We start from the raw sequence: 15,978 nt of genomic DNA, 5'->3' as shown, positions 1-15,978 counted from the left end.
ACAGCAGGATTTAAGGTTGAACAATAATGAAAAGAGAGGTAGGGGTTTTGCAATAGTGAAACCTTATAGCGGCTCAATCGCGCTTGAGTCAGATGCTGGGTTTGCTGAGACGTTAGGAGAGCCACAATAGTGTGTGAAGTATGCACTTGTCCTTGCTGGTGAAGGGTTAGATTGGAGGCTGCCTGGACTAACAAATGGACAGCGGCAAGAATTTGGGTGAAAAGGTCTGTTATACATAGGTCGTCCTTGCGCTGGGGCGGTAGCCAGGGTGTTTTTCAGAGTAATAAAAGATTGCTTTGCTGAATCAGGTAGTTCAAACTTAAGAGGAGCATTTTGAGAGGAGTACGGAGTTAATTCTTTAGTCTGCACAGTAACATTAGGAATCCATTGTCTGCAAAAGTTCACTAATCCTAAAAAGGCTCGCACCTGCTTGGGCGATGTAGGAAATGGGGTCTACAGTTTTGGAGTAATGCATTCTTGAGTAAGGGAGCGATCAGTAGCACTTATTAGGACACCCAAAAATTTGACTTGTCGTTGGCCTTTATGAACTTTAGCGGGCGGGATCACGTATCCCCATGAATGGAGACGGATGAGCAGGCTAAAAGGTGTCACGCTGGTTAGCGATGAAATCAGGGCTGGCAAGGAGTAAGTCATCAACATATTGAATGATGGTGGAGCCACCAGGAGGTGCTAATGTCGCTAACTGGGAGTGACCGAACGCCATTCGGATGGTCTACCTATCTTAGGAACTGGAAGAATCGGGGTGTTACAGGGCGATTGGCATGGTATCAAAATTCCCTGTTGAAGGAACGATTGAATCATGACCGAGACTCCTTCTTCAGCCTCGGGCCGCAAAGGGTACTGTGAAATAGAGGGTAAGGGTATATCAGGTTTGATTCTAATAACAACGGGAGGGACATTAGTGAGACCAACTTCGTGTTTGGAGGCTGCCCATAAATCTGCGGGTAGTTCAGGCGTCGTAGATTGGGTTGAATGATGATGGTGCAGTGTGCCAATGTGGACAAATGGGTTGTTTAAAATATTCTAAAGTGCCTGCGGGTAGGGTTTGACTATCATAAGGAAAGGATCAGCTTGTCCTCTTAGTGCAGCTGCCAGAAATCCCCAAGGACTTGGCACAGTAGCCTTCGTTGACAGAAGGGTCACGTGGGGTGCACAAGTCTCGATTGATGCCATAGGGCTGTGGGGTAAATCAACAAGAAAGGCAGACCCTTCTTTTTGTCTTGGTAATGCTCTCCAATCGGGCGAGGTTACTGTATGATCGTAGCAAAGAGTGACATGTGGATGGAATATCTGGGAGGTGAAAGTGTGAGGGAGCAAAATCAATCGACCACCACTGTGGAGTAGTGAATAGGGGAAAGTTTCGAAGCTGGGCCTGCGGGATAGGTGATGTGGTAATGCCGTTATCAAGGCTTGGGTCACTATATTCTCTCATCTGGACTCTATCGGGTTGTTTTAAACAGTGGTACTCAGGTTAATGTTAACTGCCAGCATAAACAGAGCAATCAGGCGAGGCACAGAAGTTATTAAATCTTGCAGCTGGTGACCTCGTATATTGAGACAGTTCTATAAACATACATTATCAATGCACTGTATTACCGCTCCGAATTTGCAGTGTCTGTCTGGACAGCCTGAACCGATCTGAAGTTATTTTGACAAGTATATCCCATTGTTAAGTTCCTAACCATAATCTTGTATTAACTTTGCTCCCTTTTTTTTCATTTTGGGAGATTGTCATACTCAGATATCCTGAACAAAAACTAATGGAGTGTTTTAGCCCCTTCTAATCAGCTGGATAGCCTAACTTGGTTCTTTTCCCATATGTGCATTCAGTTTTCAAGACCTGTCAATTCTATACCAATTTTAATTCTTTATCCTGCCAGCTGGCTAACAAGGAGGCATCCTTCAATTTTGGACAATATTCCCTCCATAGAGCAACTAACTTGTTTAGCAGTTGACGTCCTATTATTTTCCCAAATCACTTGTTGAGCTTCTATTACTGTTGATAGGTCTTAGTTGTTCACACAGCGTTTGCAGTACGCTGCCATTTTAAAAAGTTGTATCTAAAGTTTTACCCATTGCACACTTTGTCTGATGCCCAGATGGTCCCTTCTGATTATAATTTAACAATTGATTAAGGAAATTACGTGTGTGATGTTTTATGTCAGGGTCCGCACGCTTTTTGCCCTGTTTATGTGTTGTTTAGCAGAGTTATCCGCATCTGCAGGAGATTATAATTTAAATCACGGAGTAATCGCGCTCCGTACAAACCAATTAACAGCTCGAAGGTGACACCGTAAAGATTCTGTATCACCCCCCCTTACAAAGTTAACGGGAACCTTTTATCGCGAAGGTTTCAGGTAAAACAAGGACCATGTTGGCATCGATATCTCTTTACCTCTTTCAAATAATCACAGCTTGAAACATAATTTTTAAAGTCAAAGTCTAAAAAATGAAATATGAATTCTTTCCCTCTCTCTCTTATCTATCTCTCTCCCTCTCTACATAACTCTGTCTGTCTTTGGAACTCTTGTTGCTCTTTCTCTTTATCTGCCTACCTCTCCATCTCTGCCTCTCCCTGACTCGCTCTCTTTCGCTATCTCTAACAGTTCCTGTCTCTTGTCGCTGTCTCTCTCTCTCTCCTTCAATCTCTTCCTCTGTCTCTCTTTCTCTCTCTTGGATTCAGCCCTTGTCCTTGCGGACAAATTTTGAACAAAAATTTTCATTCTCTTTCGAAAACTTTATCTGTGTTATTCCATTTAAGTCAATTTGCACTGATTAATCTTAGAGGCATTATCTGGTTCTCTGAGATGTATTTCTTCGTTTGTCAATTCAGAAAAGACCAACTGTCTGCTGAAATGGTTAATGTTTCCTGCAGAATCTAAGGGGCGGAGAACTTGGCGTGATGCCATTTACGTCTTTTCACGCAATCTAAAACTTATTCATATTTCAATTACTCTTATTTGTAAAGTTACTTTCTTTTAAACTGATATAGTGTGAACTGAACAACTTTGGAACATTTTGGGAAGCTTGAGAACATTTGCAAGAGGAAATATGAATGTTTTGCCATTAGTTTAAAAACAATTCGAGTACGCATTTTGTTTTGTTGTCCTTCAGAAGAACCATTTGTTATCATAATAAGGCCAGTACAACATTCCAAGCAGTAGTTAGTTAACATCATCTGATCTACTAAATGTCATTCAAAAACAATGTTAAACTTTAGTCATTATTGCCAGCACGCTTCTAAATTGGTAACTTATTAACTTCACTTCTATAATTTCCTTATTGTGGATCTTTTAATCAACACCTTTTAGTCAATTATCATGTCTTCCGTAGAGAAGGGTTGTTCGATATTTACGGCTTGCGTCTGTGACCGAGTGCGTGTCGCTAAGGGGGATACGTTAGCAGGAGTTTCATTGGTAATGGGATCAGAAGTGGGAGTCAGGACTTGGGAAAGTAGAATTGTAAGATCGGGGAGCGCAAAATGAGGGTGGGGTCCAGGGTTCAAATTCCCCTCGTCTTCCGTATCGCTTGAATATGGGAACATCGGCATGCCAGAGCAACTGGGAGGATCCTCTTTTCCTATAATCTTACGAGCTAGCCCTATTTGTCTGGTGAGAGGAGGTTTCTTATTGCTGAATTGCTTTTTTAGTGTTTTGACTGTTTTCTATCCCGAAGCTCACATTACAATTTTAAAGTCTCCCAATCTTTCGCTTTACCGTTCACACACTCATTAATCCGTTTTGCGGGTGTTATCTCTCAAACTCATTAATAGTGATTGTTCGTTGCGTTAAGTGGACTGTTTTTTCCACTGTAAAATTAAACAATTTGAAGCCGGCATTTTTTTTTTCCAGATTGCTTTTTTTTTCTGCATCAATGCTATTGTCAAAGTTCCAAGATCCCTGTGTAACCTAGTGGCCAGATATCGTTACCTAATTTATTGTTTAAAGCAGCGCTGCAGCCAATCTTCGAATATTACGTTCTTGAGAAGGGGTTTCTAAACACATGAAAATAGTTTTGTCTAAAGTTTGTCGCATAATGTCAGTAAAATGTGCCCCAGGCAAAAAAAAAAACGCTCAAACAAAATTTCTGGTACCAAATCAAATTGGAGGGTCCTTGACCCCAAAAAAATTACTGACAGGGTCCTGACCCAAAAAACTTAATCAAAGGGTCCCTGGCCCCAAAAAATTACTGACAGGGTCCCTGACCCCAAACTTATTGACAGCCTGTATCAATGCGGATGAAAAACGAGATCAACAAGGTCCCTGACCTGCGGCTAATTACACAAAAAAAAACCTTAGGTTATGTGAAATCAGTTTAAATTCAATTGCACCAAGAAGACTTGACTAATTTTCCCATCATGCCATTTTTTGCTTCACACAATACCACAAGTGGCCAGTGGTGGTGGTGGTGGGGGGGGGGGGGGGGGGGGGGGGGGATTATTTTGTTTGAGACTCGTGTGGATAGGGAAAGGAGGGAGGAACATGACCGTCTAGTGAGCAAGATAGTGGAGGTGGATAGGGAGTATTCGAGGATGCCCACCGCGGAGGGAATGGCGAGGAGGAAAAAAGTTGCAGGGGCAGTTTGACAGGCTGACAACGGGGAGGGCGGTAGGGCTATTATGTAAGGCAAGAGGGGAGCAATATGAGTATGGGGAGACGGCGAGCCGCATGCTGGCACACCAGCTACAGAGGCAGGCCCTGTCCAGGGAAATATTGAAGATATGGACTGCGGCTGGGAATGTGGTGTTAGAGCCTGAGAAGATAAACAAAGCGTTTCGGGAGTACTACCTGGGACTTTACGAGGGGGATAAGGGGCGATTTCCGGACAAGCTGGAGTTTCCCCAGGTGAAGGAAGCAAAGAGGCAGGCATTGGAGGAGCCCTGGGGCTGAGGGAGGGTGCTGTATATTATCAGGGTATGAAGTCAGGGAAGGCCCCGGGCCACTTGGGTACCCGGCGTCATTTCATAAGGAATTTGTGACGGACCTGGCACCTCATCTGTTGGGGGCGTTTAAAGGATCGCTGGCGATGGGGGAGTTGTTGGAGATGATCACACAGGCAGGATGGAGGATGTGTCCCGACATGGGTACGGTTGCTGTATGTGGTGCCAAGAGCGAGTGTGAGGATGTATAATATGAGTTTGCGAAGTTTGGCTGAGGCTGGGGTGCCGGCTGTCGCCGCTGCTGTTTGCCCTGGCCATAGAGCCATTGGTGATGGCTCTCAGAGGGTCGGTGGAGTGGTGGGGGATTATGAGGGGACACAGGGAACAGTGGGGTGTAGCTCTCTGTCGATGACCTCTTGCTGGCGAGTATGGGAAGGATTATGGGCCTGTTGGGGAGTTTTGGAGGGTTCTCAGGGTACAAACTGAATGTAGGGAAAAGCGAGGTTTTCCCGGTGAATGAGCTGGCACAGCGGGCTAATGGGGATTCCATCTATGGGAGGGAGGGATAGGTTTAGGTATTTAGGGATTCAGATAGCGAGGGAATGGATGGGGCTCCATAAGTGGAACTTAACGAAGCTGGTGGAGGAAGCCAGCGAGGATGTTAAGAGGTGGGATACACTGCAGTTGACGTTGGCGGGGAGGGTCCAAGTGGTGAAAATGAATATTCTGCCGAGGGTCTTGTTTATCTTTCAGGCTCTCCCGATCTTTCTACCAAACGCATTTTTACGGAAATTGGCCACGATCATTTTGGACTTTGTATGGGTGGGGAAGGTGCCGAGGGTGGGGAGGACCCTGCTACAGAGGCAGCTGGGGGGGGGGGGGGGGGGGGGGGGGGGGGGGGTTGGCATTGCCAAAGCTGTTTCATTATTATTGGGCGGTGAATGTGTACAAGGTGCGGCGGTGGTGGGAAGGAGAAGGGGGAGAGTGGGTTAGGATGGAGGAAGAATATTGTCAGGGGTCTAGTTCTGTTTGTTGTGAATTTAGTGTACCCAATTCGTTTTTTTCCCATTCGGGCAATTTAGCGTGGCCAATCCACCGACCCTGCACATTTTTGGGTTGTGGGGACGAAACCCACGCAGACACGGGGAGAATGTGCAAACTCCACACGGACAGTGACCGAGGGCCGGGATTGAACCTGGGACCTCGGTGCCGCGAGGCACTGGTGCTAACCACTGTGCCACCGTGCTGCCCTCATGAGGGGTCTAGTTTGAGGGCTGTGGTGACGGCGTTGCCAATGGCTCCGAGTAGGTATTCAGGGGGCCCGGTGGTGCAGTGCACGGTGAAGATATGGGATCAGTTGAAGAGGCATTTTCGGGTGGAAGGGATGTTGGTGTTAAGGCCGCTTGTGAGAATAATGGGTTTGAGCCGGGGGGGGGGGGTTTGGGTGGATAGTGTATACAGGAGGTGGAGGGAAGGGCCTGGTCAAGGTGAGGGTCTGTATTTGGAGGAAGGGTTCGCCAGTCTCGAGGTGCTAAGGGAGAGGGTAGCGCTGCCGAGGGAGAGTGAGTTCAGGTATCTGCGGTTAGGGACTTTGCAGAAAAGGTCTGGAGGGTGTCGTATTCAATATTTTCCCCGCTTCCGGACAGTGATAGAAAAATTCAAACAGCATTCATTAGGTAAGCAAAACTGAACTTTATTTACGAATTAGAACTGCTAGCAGGTAATGGCTGAGACTTGAAGTCGGATGGCAGTCAAGTACAAACTGCTGAGTCCATCCCAAGTCTGCGATATTACAGAAGAATAAGGCGATTTTTATACATTATAGGATCAAGTTAACATGAATACCGCTTGGTCAGGAATTTGATCGAAAGTAAAACATAAGTAATAATCGTTACAATGGCGTCACCTTGCTGAACTTTAGGGGACTGGGGTCTCGTATCATATCTTGTCTTTGTTTTAAGAGATGGACAAATTTGTTTACGTACAGGAAGAGACAGTTTTTTAGCTTATCGTATATATTTAGACTGGTCTGGTCTCATGACGAACGCGTCTTATCCAAGTTTTAGAGTCACCCAGTTCTCAGGTCAAGTTGACCTCGGCTGTTTGTATTTATGTATTTTGTATCTGTGCCTTAGGTTATGTGAAGTCAGTTTAAATTGAATTGAACCAAGAAGACTTGACTAGTTTTCCCTTCATGCCATTATTTGCTTCACACAATACCGCAAGGGGGTTTCCTAGATTGCCAGGATACACCCTGCTGGAAGCGACTGCTGCTTCCGGATGTGGAAGGGGAGGGAAGAATTGGGGATATTACAAGTGGCTGGGGGAGCAGGGAGGTGAGCTGGTGGTGAAGATCAAGGAGAAATGGGAAGCGGTGTTGGGAGGGGAGATCAGTTGGGGAGTGTGGAGTGAGGCACTGCAAGGGTAACAGGACCTCCTATTGTGCAAGGATGAGCCTGATACAGCTGAAGATGGTGGGTGCAAATGAGTCGGACGAGAATGTGTGGGTTCTTTCAGGGGGTAGCAGATGAGTGTGAGAGGTGTGGGCGGGGGCCAGCGAATCACGAGCACATGGTTTGGGGTTGTGTATAATTGGAAGGATTCTGGCCGGGAGTGTTCGCGGTCTTAGCCAGGATAGTGGAGGAGGAGGTGAACCCAGACCCTTTGGTGGCGATATTTGGGGTTTCAGAGAAGCCGGAGCTCATGGAGAGGAGGAAAGCCAATGTCGTCACCTTCACCTCTCGGATTGCACAGTGGCAAAGTTTACTAGAGTGGTGGTCGGCATCACCACCGGGGTAGCGGCTTGGTTGGGTGACCTGTACGACTTCCTGTGGTTGGAGAAGATAACGTCTGAGTTAAGGGGATCTGCAGAGGGGTTTGAGAAAAGGTGGGGGATGTTTGTGACTGTGTTTGAGGAGCTGTTCATCGCAGGGTGGTGGGGGGTGGTAAAGGGAAACAATTTGTACAAACTGTGTAGTTGATTGCTGGGAAGTATGTTGCCGGGCTGTTTATTTGCTGTAACCTGTTTTAATACATGTTTGTAATAAAATACAATGAAAAAAAACATTTCTCTGTATTGCTGTGGATCTGGGGTCACATGTAGGCCGGACCAGGTAAGGACGGCAGATTCCCTTCCCTAAATGACATGAACGAACCAGTTGGGTTTTTACGACAATCGGCAATGGTTCCATGGTCATCATCAGACTTTTAATTCCAGACTTTTACTGAATTCAAATTGCACCATCTGCTGTGGTGGGATTTGAACCCTGCTCCCCAGAGCATTTACAAAGCATCTGCTGTGACAAAGAGTCATCCAGACTGGAAACGTTAGCTCCCTTCTCTCCCACAGATATTGTCAGACCTGCTGCGATTGTCCAGTATTTTCTGTTTTTGTTTCAGATTCCAGCATCTGCAGTAATTTGCTGTTCTCCCCAGAACATTATCCTGGATCTCTGGATTACTGATCCAGAGATAATACCATTGCACCACGCGCAGTGGCTAGCACTGTGCCAAAGGCCCGGGTACGATCCCGACCCCGGGTCACTGTCCGTGTGGAGTTTGCACATTCTCCCCGTGTCTGTGTGGGCCCCACCCGCCTTTTGAAATACTTTGCCTCCCCTTCCGTCATTTAGATTGTCTGTCAGTTCCAGATTTCTCACATCCTCCTCCCCCATAGGGTTCAGTATATTGCTCATTATCAGTTCAGTTATATACACAGGGGACAGTTTAGCTCAGACGGCTGGACAGTTGGTTCGAGATGCAGAGCGACACCAACAGCGTGGGTTCAATTCCCGTACTGGCTGAGGTTATTCATGAAGGCCCACTTTCTCAACCTTGCCCCTCGCCTGAGGTGTGGTGATGGTCAGATTAAATCACCACCAGGCAGCTCTCCCCGCAAAGGGGAAAGCAGACTATGGTCATCTGGGACTATGGCCACTTTGCTATAGATACAAATAGAACATAGAACATAGAACAGTACAGCACAGAACAGGCCCTTCGGCCCTCAATGTTGTGCCGAGCCATGATCACCCTACTCAAACCCACGTATCCACCCTCTACCCGTAACCCAACAACCCCCCCCTTAACCTTACTTTTATTAGGACACTACGGGCAATTTAGCATGGCCAATCCACCTAACCCGCACATCTTTGGACTGTGGGAGGAAACCGGAGCACCCGGAGGAAACCCACGCACACAGGGGGGAGGACGTGCAGACTCCACACAGGACAGTGACCCAGCCGGGAATCGAACCTGGGACCCTGGAGCTGTGAAGCATTTATGCTTACCACCATGCTACCCTGCTGCCCCTTATGGAGAATGGAGAACGATTTTAAGGTCTGTCTGTCTGGGACATGGAACAGTGACCATGGATCTGTTGCTCAAACTAAATCGTACCTTAACAAGAGTTGTGAGGGTATATATTGGGTGGAGTGAGTGTTGGATGACTTTTGGGAAGGAGAGAGGATTGAATGTTCATAGAAACTAGAACTAAAGTGAGAATGGAGTGAGAGTGTGTGGGATGGAGATTTACAGCTTTTGGGGAATGAGAGAGGAAAGAATGTTCCAGAGAAACTAGAATTGTCTGTTCTGAATGTACTGAATGTACTGACAGTGATGATTGTGTGAACCCCTTTTACAGGATCTCAGAAGGTGAGGATTTACAGACCGAAATCTCAAAGCAACTTCACGTCAACATCCGACAGCGTCGCTCAAATCATCGGGACTGGAATATCATCGGCCTTTAAATCTAAAAAGAGAAATGTTTGTCTGTTCTGTCTGCTTCAGAATGCTTTAAACATCAGTGTGACTGGAAAAGCATCGAGTCACACACATCCGAGTGAGAGTGTCCAGAGCACTGACTGTGGAAAGAGCTTTAACCAGTTACACAGCCTGAAAAAAACATCACACCATTCACAGCGGGGAGAGACCGTACACGTGTTCTGTGTGTGGACAAGGCCTCAACTGGGCGGTGAACCTGGAGAGACACACGGACACCCGCACCATGGAGAAACCGTGGAAATGTGGGGACTGTGGAAAGGGATTCATAGCCCCATCACGACTGGAAGCTCATCGACGCAGTCACACTGGGAGAGGCCATTCACCTGCTCCCGGTGTGAGAAGGGATTTGCTCAATTATCCAACCTGTGGGTACACCAGCGCGTTCACACTGGGGAGAGGCCGTTCACCTGCTCTCAGTGTGGGAATGGATTCGCTCTGTTATCCAGCCTGCAGAAACACCAGCGGGTTCACACAGGGGAGAGGCCGTTCACCTGCTCTCAGTGTGGGAAAAGATTCGCTCGGTTATCCAACCTGCGGACACACCAGCGAGTTCACACTGGGGAGAAGCCATTCACTCTGCTCTCAGTGTGGGAAGGGATTCACTCGGTTATCCAACCTGCGGACACACCAGCGACTTCACACTGGGGGAGAAGCCATTCACCTGCTCTCAGTGTGGGAAGGGATTCACTCGGTTATGCAACCTGCAGACACACCAGCGAGTTCACACTGGTGAGAGGCCGTTCACCTGCTCTCAGTGTGGGAAGGGATTCATGGACTTATCCACCCTGCGGACACACCAGCGAGTTCACACTGGGGAGAGGCCGTTCACCTGCTCTCAGTGTGGGAAGGGATTCACTCGGTCATCTCACCTGCAGGTACACCAACGAGTTCACACTGGGAGAAGCCATCACCTGCTCTCAGTGTGGGAAGGGATTCAGCAATTCATCCTCCCGGCTGTCACACCAGCGCACTCACAGTAAGGAGAGGCCGTTCACCTGCTCCGAGTGTGGGAAGGGATTCACTCGGTCAACCTACCTGCTCAAACACAGCAAGTTCACATCGGGAAGAGGCTGTGATACGATCTCTCATTTTTATCTTCAAATAATGTCACAGGTCCAGTTGATTGCAGGTGTCTAAAAATACACTTTATTTGCTAAACATTCACCTTGATTCTATAAATAAAAAAACTTAATAAAAACCAATAATACATCAAAACATAATAAAGAGAGTTAGAAAATCAATACATTGTTCAGAATTTCTGCAGAATAAAGTTTGAAATCATGAAGCCTTATTCTTAATGAAATTCTGATCAATGGTCTAATCCCTCATTTACTCTCATTGGTTCTAATTCTCAGCTGAAGCTTCCTGATTTATTCAAATATCTGTCTATCACTTAGAAAATGATTTGTTATCCAAGCATTGGGCATTACTTAACATTTACTATTTCCATCAATAATTAAATTGTCTACGTGCCCCACACCACATGTACCAATCCTATAAATATAAGGTGCTTGCATTAACCTTGCTGTGGTAAAGCTTTGATACATTTTTGTTGCTAAATGTTGCTGTTGCTAAGGCTTGATATATTTGTTATGGGCCAGGGTTGAGAGCAGTGCTCTTCAAACTTTTTTTCCTGGGACCCATTTTTACCAACCGGCCAACCTTCGGACCCACCCCGGCCGGCCTTCGCGACCCACCCCGGCCGGCCTTCAGGACCCAACCCGGCCGACCTTTGTGACCCACCATTTTCTCTGACCTTGTTTGCTGCTGACAAAAAAGGAAGAAATGGTTTTGGGTCCCTTTGGCCCTCGTACCTGCTCCTCCAATGGAACCTGTTGGATGAAGGTGAAGCCTTCCGCTGTCGGAAAGTATGGAGACTCCATCTGTCCAAAGTTCTGCATTTTTTTTTTCTGTCAGATTTTATGAAATAAAACCCACCGACCTTGTGAAAAAATTAATAAATGAAAAAAATAAAAAATTAAATGAAAAAAGTAAATAAATAAATGAATATACTCCCCCGAACTTGTAAAACAAGAAACTGCGACATTTCTTTTACACGTTTGTGGCCATTTTGAAGGCAGCTTGCAGCCTGCGTTATTAACAGCCGGCTGCTGCAGCTGTTGCACGCAGATTTGCGCAATCTGGAGCGCCGCGACAGACTGCTCCACCGCCCTCCCGGTACCCACCGGGTGGCACCCTGAGTTTGACAATGCCTGGTTTAGAGAACCCCAAAGTGTATCATGGAGTTCACCTGACCCACGACCTTTTAATAGATTCTGGCTATGGCTATGGGGAGCACACGGGCCCACTCTACAATTTATTTATGAAACCAGTTCACACTTTATAAACCCACAGTAAACATCTGAACAACGATCAACACCAATAAATCCCCCAAAGAATACAGTACTCTCTTAGTTAATCTTTCCTTGCAACATCCATAAGACAAAAAGAACCCTTTTTACAGAAAGACATCAGGTTGAATGTCACTGCTGAGAACAGTTACCAGTTTGAAATCACCAAATGACATTCATGAGCTTGCAGACATTCCGACACATCTTGCTGTGACTGCAGCTTCTCCAAATCTAAAAGGTAAGTAAACACACCCTGTAGCTGCAAGCCCAAAGTGAAAGTCAAAGCAGACAGGCAGCTCCACCCACACTCTGACATCACTGATAAACACCATTTCTTAAAGGTACTCTCACATGTCACATTTTTATTACTAAATGTTGCTGAAGCTGTGATACATTTTCATTACAGATTGTGTTGAGGAACAATGGTTTATTATTTACAAGGGGCTTTTATGCAACTTTTCATGAAACAATGTTAGATTCCTGCGTAGCAGTTCTTATTTATTATCTGAAATAATGACTATCTTTGCACATTAGCCTTGTAGATATTCCATTCACTGTCTGTGCTCTGAATTAAGAAATGTACTGCATCAATTCTTAAAGGCACCAATAAATCGGTTAATATCTGGCCATTTATCTGCTGTGTGTGTGGGAAGGGTTTTCCCTGTTATCCACCCTGCGCAGCTACCAGCGAGTTCATGAGTGATGACAGTGGTTGGACTCTGCTGTTATTGCTGCTGTTAATCACACCCAGGACTGAACCATGTTCATTCTGACACTTGGTGAAGTGGGAGGGTCAGAGGGTTTCTCTCTGCTGGACTCAGTGAGGGGGGCTGAGGAGATTTACGAGAACGGCACCAGGAATGAGGGACTTCAGTTCGTTGGAGAGACTGGAGCAACTGAAATTGTTCTCTTCAGACCATAGAGTCATTCGGGAAGAGAGGGAGGCCATTCAACCCATTGATCCCATGCTGGAGCAAACCAGTCAGTCCCATTTCCCTCAAGCACTCTACCTAGGCTCATTCCCCCAGCTAGGTAAATGGTAAAGTCAACATAGTCCCAGATGACCAAAGGCATATCCCCTTTAAGGGGCGGGTGGGGGGAGCTGACTGCTGGTGATTTAACCTCAGGCAAGGATCAAGTTGACACACTCCCACTGACACTAGTGGGGCGAGTGCAGGCGGGAACCTCGAGCCCTGATCACGCTTCCTTTTCACTCAGCCCCCCCTCCATTTATTGTGTGCGTGTGGAAGGGGGCAGCCATCGCAAAACCCCTCTTGCACACGTGTTAGTGTAAAAATGAAGCAACCACTTTATTTCACCATCCCCCGAGTTTGTTGTGCAAGTTATTGATTGAGGATTTGAACATGTCTAAAGTGAAGGGTTGGAGAAAAATACCCCACCGTTTTTAACAGGAGAAAGACCCCCCCCCCCCAACTTCCTGTCCATGACACGTGGGAGATTCAGAGACATAGAAAAGAGTTAGTATTAGAAAGAAAAAGTAAATTCCAAAATTGGATAAGCTGTCAACATCAGTCACAAGGAAGCTAATGAAATTCATTCTGAATGGGATAAGGAAAAATTGGGACATTTCGGGATGGATTCCCCGTTCCCCCGGCCGTGTGTTTCTCGGCAGTGTGCCGTTCGCTGGGTGGTGAGATTCTCTGTTCCTGCCGCCTGTCACTGGGATTTCCCATTGAAGCCCCCCCCCCCCCCCCCACGCCGTGGGGTAACCTGCGGGCGGGGGTGCCCTGCCAGCGGGACAGGTGAATTACAGCAGCTGGAGAATTCTGGCCTTCGAATTGTTTGATGATCAGACCAAATGGGAACATCAAACCTTTCCACTTGAACATAAAAAGCTTCTGAGTGATATTCGTAAAGTGGCCCAAGGACGGGATTGGCCAATGAGCAAACGGATTGTTGGTCATGTGTCGGCAAACAACAAGTTCCTTCATTGGTCTTGGAATTTGGTGTGGGAGGGGAAGCTGAGCTGGAAGATTTGCCCAGCTTGAAGCGAGAGGAAGAAATCTCCTGGGGTCCCTACAGTGAGAGGCAGTTAGCCATGTGACAGAAAGCAGTCAGCTTGGAAAGAGCTGTGAAGAAGCTGTGGGAACTGACTGAGAAAAAGCAGAAGGTCTGTCCAAAGTCAGATCAAGAAGGAAGTGGAACCTTCACAAGCAAAAGATCACTTAAAGTTGAATATCCCAACTGAAAAATTGGGGAGAAAATAAAGTGAATTCCAGAGGGCTGTGACATATCTTCAGGTTGGTCCCTAGAGAAAGCGAATAAGCTTTAGAAGCTTTTGTGAGATAAGGAATCTCTTGGGAAGGGAGTAAAGCGTAAAGGAGTCACCGAATAAAGATATAAACTCGAGTGATGAGGTAAGAGAGCTAACTTTCAGTTTATATATACAATAAAGGTGTGTTTTTGTTGAGCAACATGACATTCTATGACGTAGGTCATTTACTGAATTGCTGGCTGTTCAGACTTCTCTTCAAACATTAACAGCCCCTTCCGGGATGGTAATGTTCTCCTTTGTGGCCCGAGCATCTCCAAGGAGAGCGAGAGGCAGGAGAGGAAAGCCAGTCAGGTTCAGGAAGAGATGACCAGGCCATAGACATGTTTGAGTTCCAAAGTGGGACAGGGTGGTGCATTTGTTGCCCTCCTTTGTCACGGATGCAATGTTAGAAACAAAGGCTTTTCAAATTAATCCTTTCACGGGATTGGAGCATCGCTGGCAAGGTCAGCATTTATTGCCCATCCCTGATTTCCCGAGCGGAGGTGAGCCACCTTCTTGGTGCGCGGCAGGACGTATTCACCCATGGAATGGCAGAAGGAGGCCATTCGGCCCAGTGGGGCTGCACCGACACTCTGAAAGAGCACCTGACCTCGGCCCAATCCCCCAGCCTATCCCCGTAACACCACTTCCACCACCCTCGGAGGCAGCGAGTTCCAGGACATGGAGCAATAGGGTGACATAGTGGTTAGCACTGTTGCCTCAAAGAGGGAGAGGTTCTGGGTTCGATTTCGGCCTCGGGTGACTGTGGGGTTTGTACATTCTTCCCGTGTCTGTGTGGGTTTCCTCTAGGTGCTCCGGTTTCTTCCCACTGTCCAAAGATGTGCAGGTTAAGTTGGATTGGTCATGCTAAGTTGCCGCTCAGTGTTGAACGATCAGGTGGGGTTACTGGGATAGGTGAGGGATTGGGCCGAGGGAGGGTGGTCTTTCGGAGGGACGGCGCAGACTTGATGAGCCGAATGGCCGTCTTCTGCACTGTAGGGATTCTATGGCATGACCAATCGCTGCGCATCCCCCCATATCACTAAGCAATAGATTTGTGTAGTGGTTCAGTATACGTATATATATTATGATTCTTGGGCAAACCCCTTAAGAACCAAGAATGTTTTGATGAAATCGATAAAATTTTGAGATTGAAAACACTCAGTCGGCAAATAAAACCACAGGATTCCGCAGCTTGTGAACAAACATAAATAACGTTTACAATACAAAGTCAGAACGATAAAACACTTTACGTTATCTACCTTAAATTCCAACCTTCACTGTGGAATAGAGGGACGTGTAAATAAACACATATAATGAGCTCGAACACACACTACACCATAAATGGCAGGTGCGACCAAGACAGAGTCCATGGAAATCTCACCGTGACGTCAGTAAACATCAGCCAATCTCACTGAAAATCAGTCTCTCGTGAGGAATTCACGTGTTCACCTTCAAAGATCTAACCGTGGAATTCTCTCCTTCCCTGGCCCGTACTGCAGACTCGACAGAGCAGAGACAAATGTATTTATTTTGGATCTACCTGCCGTGGGGGAAAAACACTATTTAATATCCTGGATGAAATAAATTGAAATCAGCAGCTTTTGCAGATCATTTCAGTGGAGATGTGCTCTCCCAGTTTAAAAGAATATCGGCCCACTGGAAGTTGTGAG

At 46.6% G+C, this 15,978-nt stretch overlaps 1 protein-coding gene across 1 annotated transcript; it reads left to right on the top strand.

Moving 5' to 3' along the window:
* Positions 1-9,994: 9,994 nt before the first annotated feature.
* Positions 9,995-10,816, top strand: LOC119951610 (zinc finger protein 239-like; the record flags this gene model as incomplete). The annotated part of the gene is made up of 3 exons (XM_038774791.1): positions 9,995-10,264; positions 10,333-10,554; positions 10,793-10,816. Coding segments are annotated over 3 exons (516 nt in total), but the record flags the coding sequence as incomplete, so codon positions are not given.
* Positions 10,817-15,978: the final 5,162 nt, after the last annotated feature.

The sequence above is a fragment of the Scyliorhinus canicula genome, chromosome 17 (assembly GCF_902713615.1).
Source record: "Scyliorhinus canicula chromosome 17, sScyCan1.1, whole genome shotgun sequence".
NCBI lineage: Eukaryota > Metazoa > Chordata > Chondrichthyes > Carcharhiniformes > Scyliorhinidae > Scyliorhinus > Scyliorhinus canicula.
The sequence above is the reverse complement of the archived record's forward strand: the minus strand, read 5'-3'. Positions and strand labels throughout refer to the sequence as shown.